The 18,990-nt window shown below is 37.3% G+C and overlaps 1 protein-coding gene across 4 annotated transcripts; it reads right to left on the reverse strand.

The window, feature by feature from the left end:
• Positions 1 to 4,586: 4,586 nt before the first annotated feature.
• On the reverse strand, positions 4,587 to 15,955 carry LOC132603629 (uncharacterized). Of its 4 annotated transcripts, none has more exons than XR_009568468.1 (2): positions 15,071 to 15,955; positions 4,587 to 4,861 (listed from the first exon to the last, which is right to left on the reverse strand). XR_009568468.1 is itself a non-coding variant. In XM_060316764.1 (2 exons), exons 1-2 carry the CDS (start codon positions 15,228 to 15,230, stop codon positions 12,141 to 12,143), a joined length of 336 nt encoding a protein of 111 aa, XP_060172747.1. In that variant the 5' UTR covers positions 15,231 to 15,659; the 3' UTR covers positions 11,387 to 12,140. The 4 variants fall into 4 exon arrangements, 1 of the variants encoding a protein (XP_060172747.1); XR_009568469.1 differs by lacking the exon at positions 4,587 to 4,861 and adding an exon at positions 11,387 to 12,340; XR_009568467.1 differs by lacking the exon at positions 4,587 to 4,861 and adding an exon at positions 11,387 to 12,374.
• Positions 15,956 to 18,990: the final 3,035 nt, after the last annotated feature.

Raw genomic sequence — 18,990 nt, forward strand, 5'->3', positions numbered from 1 at the left:
AATTTATAAAACGGGGCCCATAAGGTCAAAATGCAAAGTTCGAGAGCAAAATATCAAATTAAGTACTAGGTGATCATAACCCAACCACTAATTGCTGATTTAACTCATGGATTCCCCTAATTTTGAAATTGAAGCAAAACCCCCTAATTTGGGGTATAAACCCTAACTCTTTGATTCAAGAATTCAACTCTAATAATGGAAGATAAATGAATAACAACCTTAGATTCATCAAAATCTAGCATAAACCCCATCAATTTCATCATTAACAAGCCTAGATAGAACATTCATCAAAACCCACTTTTAATCTTCCATTACTAAGAAATTTCTAAGGAAAAAGGAATATATAATGATTAGGAACAAGGAATTAGTAAAGGGATTAGCAAAACTTACCACCAAGAGCTTTCTCCAATAACCTTCTAAAACAATCCCCAAGAGCTCAATTTTCGAAATGGTATTAAATCATATACTAAGTGCTTATTTAATGCACACTTAGTGAATAACAAGCTCGTTACCGCTACGGCGGTAGCGGGGCCGCAACAGGGACACCCAACAGCCGCAACAACGATGTCGCTGGGATGGCACTGGTGCCACCAATGTGTGCACCAGGTACCAAAAATCCCACAAGATTTTCTAAGTCACAAACGAAATCCCAAACCACTCCCGAGGCCATCTGCTCAGAAACCACATGCACAGACCCACACAAAAATACGCTATGAATGAGCTCATGGCCTCGGAATTTCTAATGGAGGTCTCGTTGACCGAGTCAACCCCGATACCTCATATCCAATTTACCAACCCAAGTCCCAAAATGCATCTGAGTGCATTGGGAACCGAATCAGATATACACACGAATTCTAAACGACCATCCTGACCTCTCGGAATTGACGAAATTTTGAAAAAGGTCTGTTTACTCAAAAGTCAACTTGGGTCAACTCTTTTTCCCTTAGAGCTCATATTTCACAAAAGTTCGCTTGAATCAAGTCTAGACACCTCGAGAAGCATGTCAAAGGTCCCCTCGAGTCAAAAGTGAGCTAATCAATGCTCGGGAAGGGCGAAAATACCGAAAAGACTATAACGACCAAATAGGTTAGAACGACCAAACAGGTCGTTAGAACGACCAAACAGGTCGTTAGAAGCTAGAGGCTGTAGAGACCTATGTAACTGAATCTAGGAACATTATTAGGCCTCACTCTGTCTATACCTGGGACAATCTCTCCTAATATGCCCTGTCTCACCATACTCAAAATATGTCATAGCAACCATGGACTGCTGAACTGTCATAGAAGATCCCGTGCAGCCTCTACGGTCTGAATGTCGGGAATAAGAACCTTGGGAAACCTATCCAGAATTGAAACCACTGTGCCCGGAGCTGTACCCACTAGCCCTGAAAAACCACCTGCTAAAACCTGGAGTTCTGACTGAATGGGATGACTGAAATGATGATGGGGAACCCTGTCATGATGTCCCTAACGCTTAGAAGAAGAACCACTGAAACTACCAAACTTGCAAGCCCTCTTGTCCTTAATCTTTTCACAAACCTAGCCACTCATCGACTCAACATCCTTGGCGTGATCCACAACTATCTAAAATGAACCTCTGGAAGCTACTAACTGTAATATCGCCAACCTAAGCGAAATGGCCAACCCCCTCAACCTCTCAGCCTCAGTTGGAAGTAACAACACAGCATAGCGGGCCAAAGCGTGAAACCGAGACTCATACTCTGCAACAGATAACCTTCTCTTTTCCAAGTTGGTGAAATTGTATCTTCTTCTTTCTCTCAAGCTACGGTGGAAGTATTCCTCTAAAAAAACTGATAAAATTGAGTCCATGTTAAGGAAGGTGACCCTGATGGTTGACAATAAATGTAGGACTTCCACCACAGCTTAGCATCCCCCATCAACTGAAAAGAGACATAATCAAGTCTATGAGACTCCACAATCCCCACTTATAAAACCTCTCATGACAACTGACAATAAACTCATAGGCATCTTCCTTGGGGTACCATAGAAACAAAGAGGCATCATCTTAATAAAGTGATCGAACAACTTCTGCTCCAGTCAGGTCATAGTTGGCCCAGGGACTGGTCGAGGAGCAAAATAAGGTGTTGGAATCTAATCAATATGGGGTGCCACAGCTACAGCTGGCTGTGCCTCAGGAGTCTAAAACTTCTCGGGAGTCTGTCCTCTGGCTCAAGTCTGTAAACCAGCTGGTGTAGCCTGAAATGTGCCAGCCTGTGTCAAACCCTCAAGAAGTCTCAAAATGCGTACCATAGAAACATGAAGAACTGATGTAGCAATAATCTTTGGTGGAGCCTGGGCTGGCCCCATCTCCTCCTCAAAAGGCTCATCATGATGCTCTACCTCCAGCTCAGGAGATAGTGCTCAAGCATAGGCATGGCCAGCCATGTATGCACTCCCCCTGGCTGGTGCTGCTCCACGGGCTCTGCCCCTACCAAGGCCTTTGCCTCTACCTCGACCACACATCACGGCCTCAGCCGTAGAAGCTGGTGCCTCATCCCTTGCGGCTGTTGCACGTGTTCTCACCATCTATGAGAGAATATATATGAATCAGATACCAATTTAAGTCATCTAGATACCAATTTGAATAAAGTAGCACGAAAGGAGTGAAAGAATGGAAGTTTCCTAAATGTCCTATAGGCTCCCGAGGATGGGTACGGACGTCTACGTACCAATCCTCAAGACTCTACTAGACATTACTCTTGTGCTCATTAGACTAATTAACCTAGCTCTTTGATACCAACTTGTCACGATCCCAATTTATACAATCAATTTAGAGAGAAAGTGTGGAAGTTAAACACAATATCATAATCCTTAACATACTTAGAATATATAGATATGTGGGGAAATATTTCAATATTAAAATCCCCAAACTCTGGTCTGAACTTGTATTAGATCATCTAAATATTATTGCCAGTCTGGAATACCAAAAAATAACAACTATCTCAAAAGGAAGTAAAGATAGAAAATGAGATAGAAGGAGATCTAGGGTGCAGATAGAATCTGAAGGCTCACACTGAAACTCCAAAATCAACTGCCTCAGGATGAAAAGTGAGACCCAGAACTAGAACTCAGAGGGTATTTGAACCCTAAAACATGCAACAAGTGTAGTATGAGTACAACCATTAGTAGTTGCGGCATCATAGACCGATAACGAAAGGGAAACACATACACATGATATCAAGATCGAAGCTAATCACCTGTCACAACAATTCAGCCTAACTTCATCACTGGAATGCCTTGTTTATAAACATTGGCACATAGTTCAATAAATTGTGAATGTTTTCTGTTGCTGTTTTCATATAAAAGGACTTTATTAAAGCCTTCAACATAATCCTAATAATTAAATTTTACAGGGATCTTCTGCTCAGGATAGATATAATTCTTTTCCTTAAGAGTACTCATTCCCCATTCCGTTGGAGAAAAACCTTTTTTATAATAATTTTTAAAAATTTATAAACTTTTTTGCTATTAGAAGGATAAAAATGTTGATATTCTACTGATCCTAAGGAAGAGAGGATTAACTCATAATTCATTATGTACTTATAAGTACAAGTAGCGTATGACGTTGTATCAAAATACCTTTGCATTATTTGCCAAGGTTCATCCATCCATCGAAGGTCTTCATTTTCAAGGAGATTATTAACTCTCCATGCTCATTTTTATCATATGAGTCTATGTCCTCATTATCATTTTCAGTGAGGGCATCAGAATACGAAGGTGGCATATTATCCTTCTTCTTCTGGGATTTTATAAAATCCAGATATTGTTGATATGTGATATCTTCCTTGCTATTACTGGAAGATCCTGCAATATTATCGGCTATTAGCCTTTTGTTACCCATTTGGGCAAGAACAGTGCCTCGGCCTGTCCCTTTAGATGTTGTTCCTCTAGTTGCCTTTCCTCTATTAGAGTTGGGGCTAAACTGCGGTCTTATCCTGCAAATCAAATGAATAAGAGTTATGAACTCAAATATTCTCTTGTGAGAAAACCAGGTAGACTACTATCTGACCCTTTTTTATAATGAATTTCAAAATTCAAATGGGGCTAATAATGCCTGCCATCTTGCAAACATTTGTTTAGAAATATCACGCTTACAATCTTTATTAAACATAAATTTGGCTGCTTCACAGTCAGTTTTTATTAAAAACTTTTGATTATATAAATCTCCTTGGAATTTAAGAACACATTTTACTATGGCAATAATTTCTTTAGCCATAGTTGCATAATGTTTCTAGCTGTTATTCCATTTACCAGAATAAAATTGGACTAAATACTCCTGTTTATCATCTGGAGAGTATTGTTTCAATATTCCTCCATAGCCAATATCAGAAGCATCTGTTTAAATAATTTTTGATCAATTAGGATTGGCTAAAGTGAGGCATGGAAGGTTATTAACTTTTCCCTTGATTTTGCGAACTGCTTGGGTATAACCAACAGTCCAAGGTTTTGGAATCTTTTTGTCACGACCAATTTTACTTGGACGTGCGGGCACCTATTGTTCCCACAGCGATAGGCGAACCCTTATCCCAATATAACCAATTTAAGTAAAGGCGGAAGAAATAAATATAGAATAATTCTCAAATCATCCATATAAGATAAAGTGCGGAAATACTAAATACAACCCCATAGATCTGGTCTGGTCATACAAGAGCACTAACTACATACTACGAGTCTGAAAAATGATAAATTCTCATAACACAACTGTCTCGAAATAAGAGTAAGACAAGTAAGTAAAGGAGAGAACATCTGGGCAATAGCCGTCATCGTGCTCACCCTGGAATGACACTACAGCAGCCTCGCCAATCATCCCGTAGGGAAAAGAGTGGAACCTGTCTAGTAGTCTGCATCCATAAAAGAATGCAGCAAGCGTAGGTCAGTACAAAACAACTGTAGTGGTAGGTATCATCGGCCGACTAAGCATAGCTGACATAATTCAGACAATAAAGCAGGAGAGGCAGATAAATCAACAAGTATAAGTCATACACAAGCCGGAACCAAGCACACGTCATCACCTAAGTTGAAGCATTTACTCCCCAAATGGGCCAAACCTCAAATACTCAGTCCAATCCATACATCACAAGAATATCAAGTACATCACAAGGATACCACAATAGAAACCAAGTGCAATGCAATGCAATAATGTATGAAATGTATATGCAATGAAATGTTGTGTACACATGTACTCCGGGAGGAAATATCGATGTCTCGGTAGCACAACCCATGGGGGACCCGCGAAGTCCATGTACTATGTCGCTCTGTATCACACAACATAGAGATGACCTTTCCACCCTTCACACTTGCCAACCATCCCGTACCACACAGTATAGAATGGTCGCGCCATTAGTATAAAACCTCCCAAGTATTTCAAAACAACATAGGCCACATCATCGCTGCCCTGTCAAATGTGCCTTATAGATATATATATATACAAAATGAGTGCTCAATGTATGATTTAAGTATGCAGATGAAAACAACAAGATCTCTTATCACACTCATTCCGCTCCAGTACATGACCTCGGATCACGAACTCTCATATCTTTTTAACACAATCCACGATTCCGGAGCAACCATCGGACATCGGACTACTCACATCACTTGCATGCAAACTGAGCTCAGCTCATCACAGTGTTTCATCAAGTACCAATAATGTATCAACAGTAAATCATGAGAATGTGTGCAATGTATGTGTCAACATAAAGAATCAGGTCAATAGCACAAGTACCAACATGATATGCCAACAACATATCAGTGTCACAAGTACCAACATGGGTAAGCCAACAATATCATGAGAGACTACACAAGTCATATAGAACTCTATCCTCACATTCACATCCACACGTAAGATACTATAATATCATAATCAAGATGGAAGAACAATTCCCAATATCTACTAACAACGCGTGGCATCAAACCAACACAATAAAATAATCAAGTCACAACACAACAGGGTGGCTGGCCCCAATCACACAACAGGGCCCAACCTAAGGAAATATCCAACCCAACTTCATACCCGAAGGTTTACATGCTTTCTCCGACAATATAATCTAAATATATGTTTCGCTACGAAGTCTCACCGAGGGTAAGCCATAACCTACCTAGATGGCTGAACCGTAACACCAACAACTCACTCATTTGCCTTGCCTTTCCGCTGAACCTCATAACCAAAGTAGTCTAAGCATAATTGAATTCTAGATTAGAAATCATAAAGAATGATATTAATATTGCTTCTAGCCCTATAAATTCGGGAAACGGGCCCATAATGGCAAAACAAAAAATTTGGAAGCAAAATATCAAATTAAGCACTAAGTGATCATAACCCAACTATTAATAGCTAATTTAACTCTTTAAATGCTGATTTAACTCAAGGATTAGCCTAATTTCTAATTTCAAGCAAGACCCCCAATTTTCATATAAACCCTAACTCTTTGATTCCAAAATTCAACACTATAAATAGAAGATATATGATTAATAAGCTTAGATTCATCAAAATCTAACATAAACCCCATCAATTTTATCATTAATAAGCCTAGGGAAAATGTTCACCAAAACCGTCTTCCAACTTCTATCACTAAGGGATTATTAAAGGGAAGGGGGAAATCTAGAATGATTATGATTAAAAGAAGAGTAAAGGAATAAGCAAGATTTATCTCTAAGAAGATCTCCAAAATATCTCCAAGAACTAATCCCAAAGCTCTAATTTCAAAATGGGAAACAATGAGGGTCTAAAGGCTTATTTAAATCACACTTAATGAAATAACAGGCCTGCTACCGCCACGACAGTAACGGCACCGAAACAGCGGCGCCGCTACAGCACCCCCAAGACCACCCTAACTATTTTTCTCTTTAAGCCCAATTTTCACAAAAAGTCTGCCGAATCAAATTTAGACACCTCGGGAAGTGTGTTAACGGTCTTCTCGGGTCAAAAGTGAGCTAACCAAGCTAGGGAAAGGGTAAAAAGTGTTGGAGATGCAATAAGGATCAAACGGCTCATTACACTTTTTCATTCTATCATATAAAATAGATGTATCTTTTGCTAAATCTTGATAAACAGTGAAATATAATTTAAGCTTCCAAGAAATCTTTGAACCTGAGTTTTATCATTAATAATATCAAGAAATTTAGAAGCAAATTCAATACTTCTATTGATAGGAATGATTTTTCCTTTTTCACTATTATGACCCAAAAATCTGACTTTTGTTTGAAAAAGAGACATTTTTTGTTTGGATATAACCAACCCATTTTGAATAATGATTTTCTTGAATATATCAAGATGTTTAAAATGCATTTCTATAGTATTTGAAAATAGCATCTATATAAACAATGATAAAATTGTTGTAAGGCATGAAAATATCATTTATAATTTTTTGAAATTTAGAAGGGGCAATTTTTAATCCAAATGTGAATTGCCCAATGGGGAAATTAAAAGCAATTTTATATTTATCTACTTCGACAATTTGAATTTGCCAATATCCAGATTTTAAATCAAATTTTGAAAATATTATGGCATTATGAAACATATCTGATAAATCTTTATTTGAAATTGGATATCGAATCCATTTCAAAACTTTATTAAGAGATTTATAATTTATAACTAATCTTGGAACTCCACGTTCCTGTTTAGCATGTTTATTAACATAAAAAGCAGTGCATGGTCATGGAGATTTTGAAGATCTTATAAGACCCTTTTGTAAAAGAGAAGAAATTTCTTTTTTTACATAATTCTAAATATTCAGAATTCATTTGACATGGTCTTACTTTTGTAGGAATATTTCCTTCAGAAAAAGATTCTTCATATGGAAGAGTAACAACATGATTTTTCCTATCCCAAAATGCATTAGAATGATCATTACAATTTGTAATGAAAACTGATTTTTTATAAAATCTTTTTTTGCTGTAATTTAGAATTTTGCAAAATCTCTTCAATATTATGAGTATAAATTTCTTGTTTGAGAAAATTGACTTGTTGATGTTTATTCATCAACTGTTTTTTTATTTCATTCAAAATACTTGAAAATGGTTCAGTTATAAACTGAAATTCTACAGTTTTACCTTCAAAGATTCCTATAATGCCTTTAGTATCCCATCTCTAGATAGGAAATATTTTTTGAAAAAATAGGGTTTCCAAAATTATTTGATTGGAAATATCTTTTACCAATACAAAGCTTTCTGGTATATAGACTTTGTGTTAGCAAATATAAGCTTTTGGTAATTTAAAAGTAATTCTGATTTTTTGCCCATTAGTAGATCGAAGACGATGGGTAGTTTTATGAAAATATTTTGAAGGGATCATTCCTTCTTGAATACAATTTAAATCAGCTCCACTATCGACTAGATCAGTAAATTCTTTTTTGAAATTATAATCAATCAAAAGAGTAACTTTTATAAAAAAAAATAAAAAAAAATTGAGAGGTGAGAATTTCCAAAGTTTTTAGAAATTCTCCATGTTCATTATTACTGGTACCTCCTTCCATAGATGTATCTTCTATGGTAGTGTCTTGAAGGACTGGAGTTTTTATAACCTGTTTTGCTCCACCCTCTCTTCTAGAAATTCTTTCATCTAGAATAACATTATGCTTTTTGAGGGTTGAGATCTCCTTCTTGAGATTATCAATCTTTTTTTCCAAATCCTGGGTTGTGGTTGAAGTATTTATGATATTCCTCTATTGTCGAAGAAGTTTTTTAACTTCTGACATGGTATATGGACCTGAAGATTCTTGAATCTGGTATAACCTTGAACTTCTAGTTTTTCAGGGGCATCATTGATTTTATCAATAATCTAGGACCTGAACTCTGGATCCTTGTAATCTTTAACAGATCCACTAGGTTAGTTCCATCTAAAACATTGATATTCAAATCTTTAAACTCGGAAAAAATATTATAAAATTCATCTTCTTCCTTGTGGTCTTTACTAATACAAGGCTGTCCTATTTGACATTGTACACATTCTTCGTCTATATTTGTGGAAGTATAACTCTCATTCTCAAGAACCCTAAGATCTTCATCCGAAGTAGAGTCCTCTAGTACATCTGGATCAGAACCTAAATCTTCTGTTCTGAATTCAATAATAATTTGAATAATGATTCTTTTAAATCATCATCAATGTTAAGGCTCTTAATTTTTCCTTAACTTTGTAGTCTTTATAATAATAACCAACTCTGCCACACTTAAAACAGGCCTTAGGATTTTTTGATGTAACAAAATCCTTCCATTTTCAGAATTTCTTTTTCCTTCTTGCTTTCGTTTGGAAGCATTTTTCTTTCCAAGCTTGGAAATATTTTTTCCTCTTCTTATGCGTATGAGGCGCTTTGGTTTGTGGAATATCCATGCCAAATTGTCCACATAATTCTCCTAATTATTGTTATTCATTTAGACCATGTATCTTAATTTGTTGATTCAGCTTAATATCATTACATAAGGCTAAACCTTCTTGCATACATGTTCCAATTAACTTTCCATAACTATAATCATCATAATTGATGCTAGCTTCCCCTTTTCTAAGAGGTTTTCTAACTCTTTCTACAAAAAGGCTAGGTAATCCATCTATAAATTTGGATTTCTAATGAACGTTATTACATTCAGGTAATTCTATAACCCTACAGAGGAATACATCCTTATACCATCTAAATAAGGTAAGGGTTTTACATCTTAGATTCTGGAGCATGGTTCTAATTATTTCATTATTATCAGACCATCTTCATGAGAAACGCTCTATAATGTTATTAACCAATGTATAAACAACATTTGGCACTAATTCTTGTGTGTGTGTGTATATATATTTTATTATTATCAGACCATCTTCCTGAGAAATGCTATATAATATTAATAACCAGTGTATAAACAACATTGGGCACTCATTCTTGTGTATATATGTGTGTGTATGTGAAATGCTCTATAATATTAACAACCAGTGTATAAACAACATTTGGCACTAATTCTTGTGTATATGTATTACATATATATATATATATATATATATATATATATATATATATATATATATATATATATATATATATATATATATATATATATATATATATATGTGTGTGTGTGTGTGTGTGTGTGTGTGTGTGTGTGTTTCATTAATCATATATAAGAAGATGGATTAACATGAGTATATCATGGACAGCTGAGTTATTTGCACTCAAGCAGTAGCATGAATCATTTTTTCACAATTTGTGCAAAACATGGAGTGATGAGGCAACAACATCAAATGATTACAAGAATTTATCAATCATGGCTCTCATGGTCCATATAAAGAGCAACCATACCAAAACCAATGGATTCAACACCACAACCATGCCCGAAGGCTCGGATATGCAATCTCCATCTCAATCACTAAGTACAACAACAACCCACACAAATACACCAGTACCCATCCAAGTGCTCATCATAGTCACTAAGGGGGGGACCCCCCCCCCCCCCCCCCCAAATCATGCCTCATATCCCTTTGATATTTATATATGGTATACGTTCTCCAATTGAAGTCTAAATATAAATCGTAGCCTGCCTCAAAGCTAAGCAGGCACCACGAACCCTCACGCTAATGTTTTACCTTTCTGACATTCTACCAAATGATCATATTCTAACAAGCATACATTCTATATCAAAACACATATCTAAGAATATTGAATAAACCGGAAAAGAATTCGGGTCCAAAAAGTCAACCCAAGAACCCAAGTCCAAACCCTGAAAGTCAAAAAATATTAAAAGATATTTATCAAGAAATTAAACTTATCATGATCAAATTAGTAGTCTACACGGTCACACAAACCCAACAATACTCATATTGCTATACTTAAGCTGAAACCCAAAAACAAACACAAAATAACCAACCCCGAGCCCCAAGGCCAAAATTGAAAATTGATAATAAAATCATGTTACCCATAGTCTAGATAGTTCATAAACTAAATTTCAAAGAATCTAGCCACAATGTTGCCTTTTTATTTTTAAATAAACACAATGTTGCCTTCAATTTCACTTAATTAGCTAAAAAACCCAATTTATAGAAAACCATTTTTTTTTTTTGTCAAACGAAAAATATTTCATTCAACCAAGAGATTAGTTTATGCACCATTGATTCACTTAGGACTATGGAATCAGATCTTATAATTTCCTATGCTAAGCTAACAGACTGATAACCTAGATAGGATATTGTTGTATTTTCTCCAACATTCTACTCCATTTACATTGTTATTGCCCTCTAATGTGTAACTCTGATACTATTCCTCTATCAATTTGAACTGTTGATCTGATCTTTCCTTAGAATCTTCTGGTATTCCTCTCTGCCCAGATATGATACACCACTGCAGCACTGAGGAAGCCCAGAATGCTAGATCTTGGCCTGTTGTTTTGAACCTGTTGAGAAAGCCAAGTGATCTTTGTGTTCCAAGTGCCAATTTGTTTGTGAATTCCCAGCCATGCTAGTATAGTGTCCCATATGAATTTGGAATACCTTCAGTCAAAACACAAATAGGGCATTATTTCCACAGTACCTGAAGCACATAGCACACAATCTAGAGCCACTTGAATGTTCCACTTAGCCAGCCTATCCGTTGTTACAAGTCTGCTTTGCACAGCTAGCCACATAATGAACTGGTGCCTTGGTAGAGCACCTGAAGATAGTAACAATTGTTTCCATTTTGGTCTTGGATACTGGGGCAGGGATGAGTTATAAGTCTTCTTAATGTTGAACTTGCCCCCTGTTGAGAACTGATTTATATCTTATAGCATCAACTTGTGGGAACCATGATCTAGCCTCAAATATCTTCCTTACAAGCCAACAGGCCTGTTTGGGTGTATCTAGACTTGAACGCTCATTGTTTTTTATATAAAAATCGTGGATCTGTTGTACCCATAGAGTACCCTTTTTATGTGACACTGCCCACAAAAGCTTACAAATAGCATCTTTATTCCACTTTTCAAAGTCAACAATGTTAACGCCTCCAGGTGCTTTTAGAATACATAATGTATCCCATGCCACTAAAGCTTTTGTGGAGCTAACATATTTCTCAATCGATAAGAATACTCTACAGACTGTAGTTACCATTCTTATGATCTTCTTCGGCAATAGAAATACCTACCCCCAATATGTTTGCATCTCAAATAGCACACTTTTGATTAATTGCAACCTTCCACTATACGAGAGTAACTTGGAGGACTAACACCCAATCCTGGCAGCAATCTTCTCCACTTGAATGGTATTTCCCCCAAAGTGGATCTCAGCTCTTGTAGTATTTGATCCCTAAATGAACTTGACACCCCAGCAACATAGAAAGAACTTTTCTCTAGATTTCCTGCTCAGAGAAGTGTTCAAATACCTTTAACAGTAGGTGAATAAAACTTCTATCAGCTCTGCAGCACATGATCAAATCATCAGCAAAGCAGATATGTATTAGTTGTAGGTTAGCACAATTGGGATGGTAGTTGAAGTTGGGATCATACCTTAGTTTTTTGAGGGACCTATTAAGATATTACATGATAAGTACAAATAGGTAGGGGGACATATGATCCCCCTGTTTAAGTCCCTTCTTAACTTGAAATTCATTAGTCAATGACCCATTTATCAAAATTGAATAACTGACTGTGGTCACACGTGTCATTATCCATTGCACCATTTTTGTAGGCAGCCCAAACTCTGTCAAAATCAGTCTGAGAAAACATCATTCTACAGAGTCATAGGCTTTCCTTAGATTAATTTTCATAAAGCATCTAGGAGAGACATGCTTTTGCCAGTACCCTTTAATCAACTCATGTGCAACAATGACATTATCTAATATCTTCTCCCCTCTATGATAGCAAATTGGGAGGGGTCCACCAGATAGTCCACCACTTGTTTTATTTTAGTGGTCAAAATCCAAGTTAGAAGGATTCTTCTGTGATTATTGATTTCATAGCACCTGGTGAGAGCTCTGAGGTTGCTTGTGGTGAAATCAGATCAAGAATTGGATAGTTTATTGTTTTTAGGCTTTGTTATTTGTATGCTTAGACTACTTAGTGCAGGTTTTAGGCCCTTTTGTCCTTGTAATTTGATTGTTGTTTATGTACAGTTTTTTTGTTTAATAAAATCACAGCTAGCTCTTTGTTAGCTATTTTGATTTAAAAAAAAAAATAGTGGTCAATATTTTACTAATGATTTTATACACAGCGGTACAGCATGCAATGGGTCTAAATTCCTTCAATTGATTAGCTGTAGCAACTTTAGGAACCAATGTAACTGTTGTACAGTTAACACTTTTGAGCAGTTTCCCATTTTCAAAAAATTGAAGAATAGCATCAATAACCTCATCTCCTAGAACATGCCAGTATTGTTTACAGAACTCAGTAGGAAACCCATCTATTCCAGGTGCTTTATCATTAGAAAGTCTCTTCAGTGTTTTGTGTATCTCCTTTCTTGTAACAGCTCGACTGCTCAGGTGTCAAGCAAGGTCCGGCTCTAGCTATGGATGGGTCAATACAAGGAAATTCTGTTGTTGCCGTACCAAGCAGATTCTTGAAAAAACTGATGAACTCTTGTTGTACCAGTGCAGGGTCAGTGATTCTATCTCCTTGGCTATTACATATTAAGGCCACTCTATCCCTAGCTTGTCTTGCGTTGAGATGAGCATAAAATAATCTTGTATTTAAATCTCCAAATGTTATCTAAGTAGCTCTTGACTTCTGTCTTTGCACTTGCTCATGGATGATATCCCATTTCTGAATTTGAGTAAGCAATTCCCTTTATTTTGATACAAGAGCAGCATCAAACTAGTTAGTAGTGATTTGAGTCTATACTGCCTGTAGTTGTGTTCTTAGGTTCTCTAGTTTAGATTCTAGATATGACAGTGCTTTGTTGAGGTGCTTAGTTTGTGCACCTAGCATTTGCAGTTTCCTCTAGACCTGGAACATTTTGTGCCCTTGAACATGGCATGCCCACACTTGGTCAACAAAATTACTGAATTGGTCTTATGCCAGCAACACTGTAAGCAATTTGAAGGGTTTTTTGCTTGGGTGAAATACTACAGAATGGTTTACTGAAATAGGGGAATGATCTGAGTGGTTTGGCACGGGGCTGCTCAGGACCCTTAGTTGTATCCTTGTCCTCCACAAACCCCAAACTACTAAGTTGATTTTGGTTAAGCAATGGAGAGCTTAATTTTTGAGCATATGTCTCAGCTTGGATGTTCTGTTTGGTCTGATTCTATTAGGCAGCTGCTTGGTTTTCCTTAGAAGTACCAACTAGATTTGGTTGATCCTTAGCTTGTCATTGTGTTTGAGCTTGCTTATTCATATTTCCTTAGGGTCCTCCAGCTTTGTAGGAGGGTTCTTATCATTTACCATTGGTTCTTTTGATGCCTCCTTTTTCTTTTGAGCTTGGTTCTTTGTTGACTGGACAGTTATCAATTTTATGACCTAAACTCATACAGTGTTGAAAATATTTAGGCCGCCAATCATACTCCAATTGTCGTATTCTAACCTTTCCTTTAGCATCTTCTATGATCATTTGCTCAGGTAGTGGCTGAGTAGCATCAATCTCAATTAGGATTCTAGCATAAGACAATCTTTCTTTCTCGGCTGTTAATCTATCTGTGCATAGAGGTTTCCCAATGTAGCTTGCTATTCTACCTAGATTTTCAGTAGCCCCGTACTCAACAGGCAGATATGGGAAGTTCACCCATTAGCATTTGTCTAATTGATTCCTTGCCTATCTAAAAGTCAGCAGCCCATGGTTTGAGTACCATAGGTCTGTAATCAAAAGTATATGGGGCATAATAAAAAATATAGGGGCCATTCTCTAGTACATCCATTTTATCTTGGTCAGTGTTGAATTCGAAGATAAAATAACCATCATTATAAAGAAAAACCCTCGGTATTTCTACATAATTCCAGATTCCGTCTACGAATTTGAGCAATTGTTTGAACGAACTTCCCCTCTATGTAACCAATTACAGCACAATCCCATTTCTTCTTTTGTTGTTCAATTTTGGCCAGATTAAATTTTACCACTTTCTTACATCCTTAAGCACATTCGGGAAGTAAGAAAATTGCTTACAAGTAAGATAATTGCTTACCACGTTTTGGAGCTCTATTATTTCTCTTGGCTACCTCTGTAACACCAGCAGCATTTCCCGGAGGGTAAGTAAGTTTCCTTGTTGCTTGTCCTACTACAGTGTCCTCCACAGATGTAGGGTTGGTGGTTGTCATCGATGTCTGCCCTTGAACTTTTTGCATGATAATCTTCGTCAGCGCTTGTTGGATTTTGGACTCGTCGTTCGTTCCCGGTAACCATTGCGTGAATTACATTAGGGCTAGGGTTTGAGGAACCCCTATTTTTGGGGTCACCATATGAGTGGTGATGACCGGTGGATCTAGTAATATAGCATTTAGAGTAGTGGCCACAGGTTATGGTTGGGTTTGTTTCACCGGAGGAGCACGTTTTCTCGCCATTTTTGCCGTCAAGAGTAGGTTAGCAGTCCTTGCGTGAACTGCACCTAGAGAGAGAATGTCTTAACGTGCGCCCCAATCAGTGTCCTCCAAAGCTAAAATCATGGATTCATGTAATTAAGTCTATAAGGGAGTTATAATCTTACCCCGATGAAGAATATTGAGTTTGGAGCTTGGAATCACCAAAATCGAGCTCTTGAACTTAAAATATTTAAAAATGAATTTCTTTTTCAAAAAATCAAACTTAAATCACTTTTCAGTGATTTCCTTCATCGTGATCACAGAGCCTCCACGCGATCGAGTCCTGGCGATCGCGTCCTCGCAATGACACACGACCCAGCCTAACGAAAATGGCTTTCGCAAATGCGAGACAAGTGTAGCGAACACAAGGCTTCGCGTCTGACGCGGCCCAGACCCATTCTTTTTTAAAAAAGCGAGGGGGGCCACACGAACGCGGCCCCTTCCTCATGAACGCGAAGAAGGAAACCAGATGATTGGACACCAGAAAAATATATCCCCTAAACTCGAAATGAATATCCAAAACTCACCCGGAACCCCCAGGATGCAAACCAAATATACAGCTCATAATAAACGATTCTACGAACTTGCTCGTACACTCGAATTTCCCAAAAGACGTCATCTTGACCCCGGGTTGACCACGGTCAACTCCAAAACATCCAAAACTCATGACTCCAACCAATGAGCCGAATTACACCTGAACGCCTCGGGACCTGAACTAAAGACTAAACTAATCCATAAATGGCGTTCTACACCTTATGAAATCGACGAAACTTTGAAAATGACAAGAAAACCCCCATTGTTGACTTTGGTCAACTCTTTTCACTTCTTCCACTTAGAAATCTCTAAAATCCTCAAAACCAACCAAAACTCCACTGATAGCCTCGAGAACCACGTCACCCATCCTTGCATGTCATAAATATAGAAAAGAGAAAATGGAAAGGGTTTTTTGGGTAAAACAGGGTATGAAGCCTAAAATAACCGAACGGATCGTTACACCAGGCTGGTCAACAACCAATGTAAGACCATCGCCACTGTTTGGCATCCCCAATCAACTAAAAAGAAACATAGTCCACTCCATGAGACTCCACTACCCCCAACTTATGAAACCTCTCATGACAACTGACAATGAACTCATACGTATCCTCTTCGGGAGTACTATAAAACCAAGGGGGACTTATCCTGTTGAACTGATCAAACATCTTTACTCTCTTGGGGTCTACCCCTACCACGGCCTCTGCCTCTGCCTCAACCACATGTCATGGACTCAACAGTAGGCGCTGATGCCTTATCCTTAGCTACATTCGCACGTGTTTTCACCATCTATGAGAGAATAGAATATGAAATTAGATACCAATTTGAACAAACTAGCACGGAAGGAATGAAAGAAGGGATACTACCCCATAGCCTCTCGAGGATGGATACGTACATCTACATACCAATTTGCAAGACTTTACTAGACATTTCTCTTGTACTCGTGAGACCGACGAGCTTAGGGCTATGATACAAATTTGTCACGACCCAATTCACGGATCATGGTGGCACCTACACTATCCTCCTAGTAAGCGAACCATCCCCAACTCATCAATCACTTGCAAGGAAGAATAATGCAGAAACTAAGTGCATCAATACTACTTAACAGTCTTGATAGTATAAATAAGTACAGAAAGATAACTTAATCTTTACAATCCCCAAAACGTGTCTAACTCATACAAAAGCTTCTAAATACAACTCTGAAATACAAAATAGAAGGCTGTCTGGAAGTCTAAATAGACAGGATCATAAAATAGAAGGAGATCCAGGGTTGCGAAATTGTTTGATGGCTCACTCTGAAATCTCGAAAATAACCACCTCGAAATCAGCCACAAGACCTGGTGCTGGTACAAGGATCAGTATTTGCACCGAAAAGAAAGTGTAGCAGGTGTAGTATGAGTACAACCACTAGTACTTGTAGTTATCATAGACCGACAAAAAAGGAAACACATAGACAGAATATAAAGGTTGAATCCATCACTCAAACACCACAATTCAACTTAGCATCACCAACTATGCCCGTAAAATCAGATCACATTAAGACAGGTAAGCATGTGTCACATAATGAAAATAAGAGACAAATGATGTTTGAATGCGTGAATGTAATGCATTCGCCAATATCAAACGTGGTACACACACGTAAGTGGTCATTCCATCGAGTCTTGACCCATGGGGGACTCGTGAGGTCCATATACCCTGTTGCGGCATGTAACTCGATCCCAAGTTGCAGCGGGTAACCTGATCCATAAATTTTATAAATGTTACGGTAATCAACCCGATCCCATATATATATTTGTAAACCTCAATCTTTCTTCTTCCACAACTTATCCACCAAATATATATAAATGAATGAATGTATGCAACATAACAACTGCCATATTTAATATCAGTAGGAATGGATAAGCATATGTATAGCATGAACTGTCATTAATTTCAACTCAAGCATCAACATGAATCGTTCTTTCACAAGTCATACAAGTCATGGAGTGATCAGGTAAATGACATCAAATAATTGCTAGTTTTATCAATATGGCTCTCATGACCCACATAAAAAGCAATCATACCAACCTGGTGGATTTATCACCACACCCATGCGCGAAGCCCCTAATATGCATTCCCCGTCTCAAATCATTATCTGCGACAACAACCCACACAATTACACTGATACCCAGTCAAGTGATCATCACAGCCACTAAGGTGGGACCCTTTTTTCACGCCTAATACCCCTTAAAATTTATAAACTATATATGCCCTCCAATCGAAGTCTAACAAAATAAACTGTAACCTACATCAATGCCGAACAGGAGCCACGAACACTCAAGCTAACACCTTTCTTTCCCGGAGTACTTCCGAACGATCGAAGTCTATCAAATATGAAATCTACGCTAAAATACTATTATATGGATACCCATATTATCATACTTTTTACCCGGAACCCCAAAACGAACCCAAAATAATCAAACCCGAGCCCCAAGGGTAAAATTGGAAATTGATCATAAACTTATCTTACCCATACTCTAGATAGTCCATAGCCTAAATTTCATGAGAATCTAAGCACAATTAAGCCTTCAATTCCACTATTTACTCAATGGGAAATTTCAAAAATATAAAATTTGCTCACTTACATTGCAAAATATTAGCCCAAAACTTACATTGCAAAACTTTGGCCAAAAAAACCTTTGATACGGTGTTATACACTTATATAAAAAAGACAGGTACATTAATGTATATAGGTGTTTGAAGGTGTATAACGTGTAGGTACATACACTAAAGAATATAATTATACACGAAAATACGCACTTATACATTTTTATACGCAATTATACAATATTGTATAAGTGGGTATAAATATAGATCTGCACTGGTTTTGAATAAGAATTGCACTTTTATACAAGACAAATACATTATGTATATAGGTGTATAAAAACTATTATACTACTATTATCCAATATTATACACTATTATACAAAAACTAACTCCAACACCACCAACAGCA

Source organism: Lycium barbarum, chromosome 7 (genome assembly GCF_019175385.1).
Source record: "Lycium barbarum isolate Lr01 chromosome 7, ASM1917538v2, whole genome shotgun sequence".
Classification (NCBI taxonomy): domain Eukaryota; kingdom Viridiplantae; phylum Streptophyta; class Magnoliopsida; order Solanales; family Solanaceae; genus Lycium; species Lycium barbarum.

Bases quoted from the DNA above. Each gene is read 5' to 3' on its own strand.
- LOC132603629 (XM_060316764.1), bottom strand. From the start codon at position 15,230: ATGCAAAAAGTTCAAGGGCAGACATCGATGACAACCACCAACCCTACA. The intron at 12,317-15,070 runs GTAAGCAATTAT...TTCTCTGAGCAG, and splicing joins TAATAGAGCTCCAAAACGTG to GAAATCTAGAGAAAAGTTCT.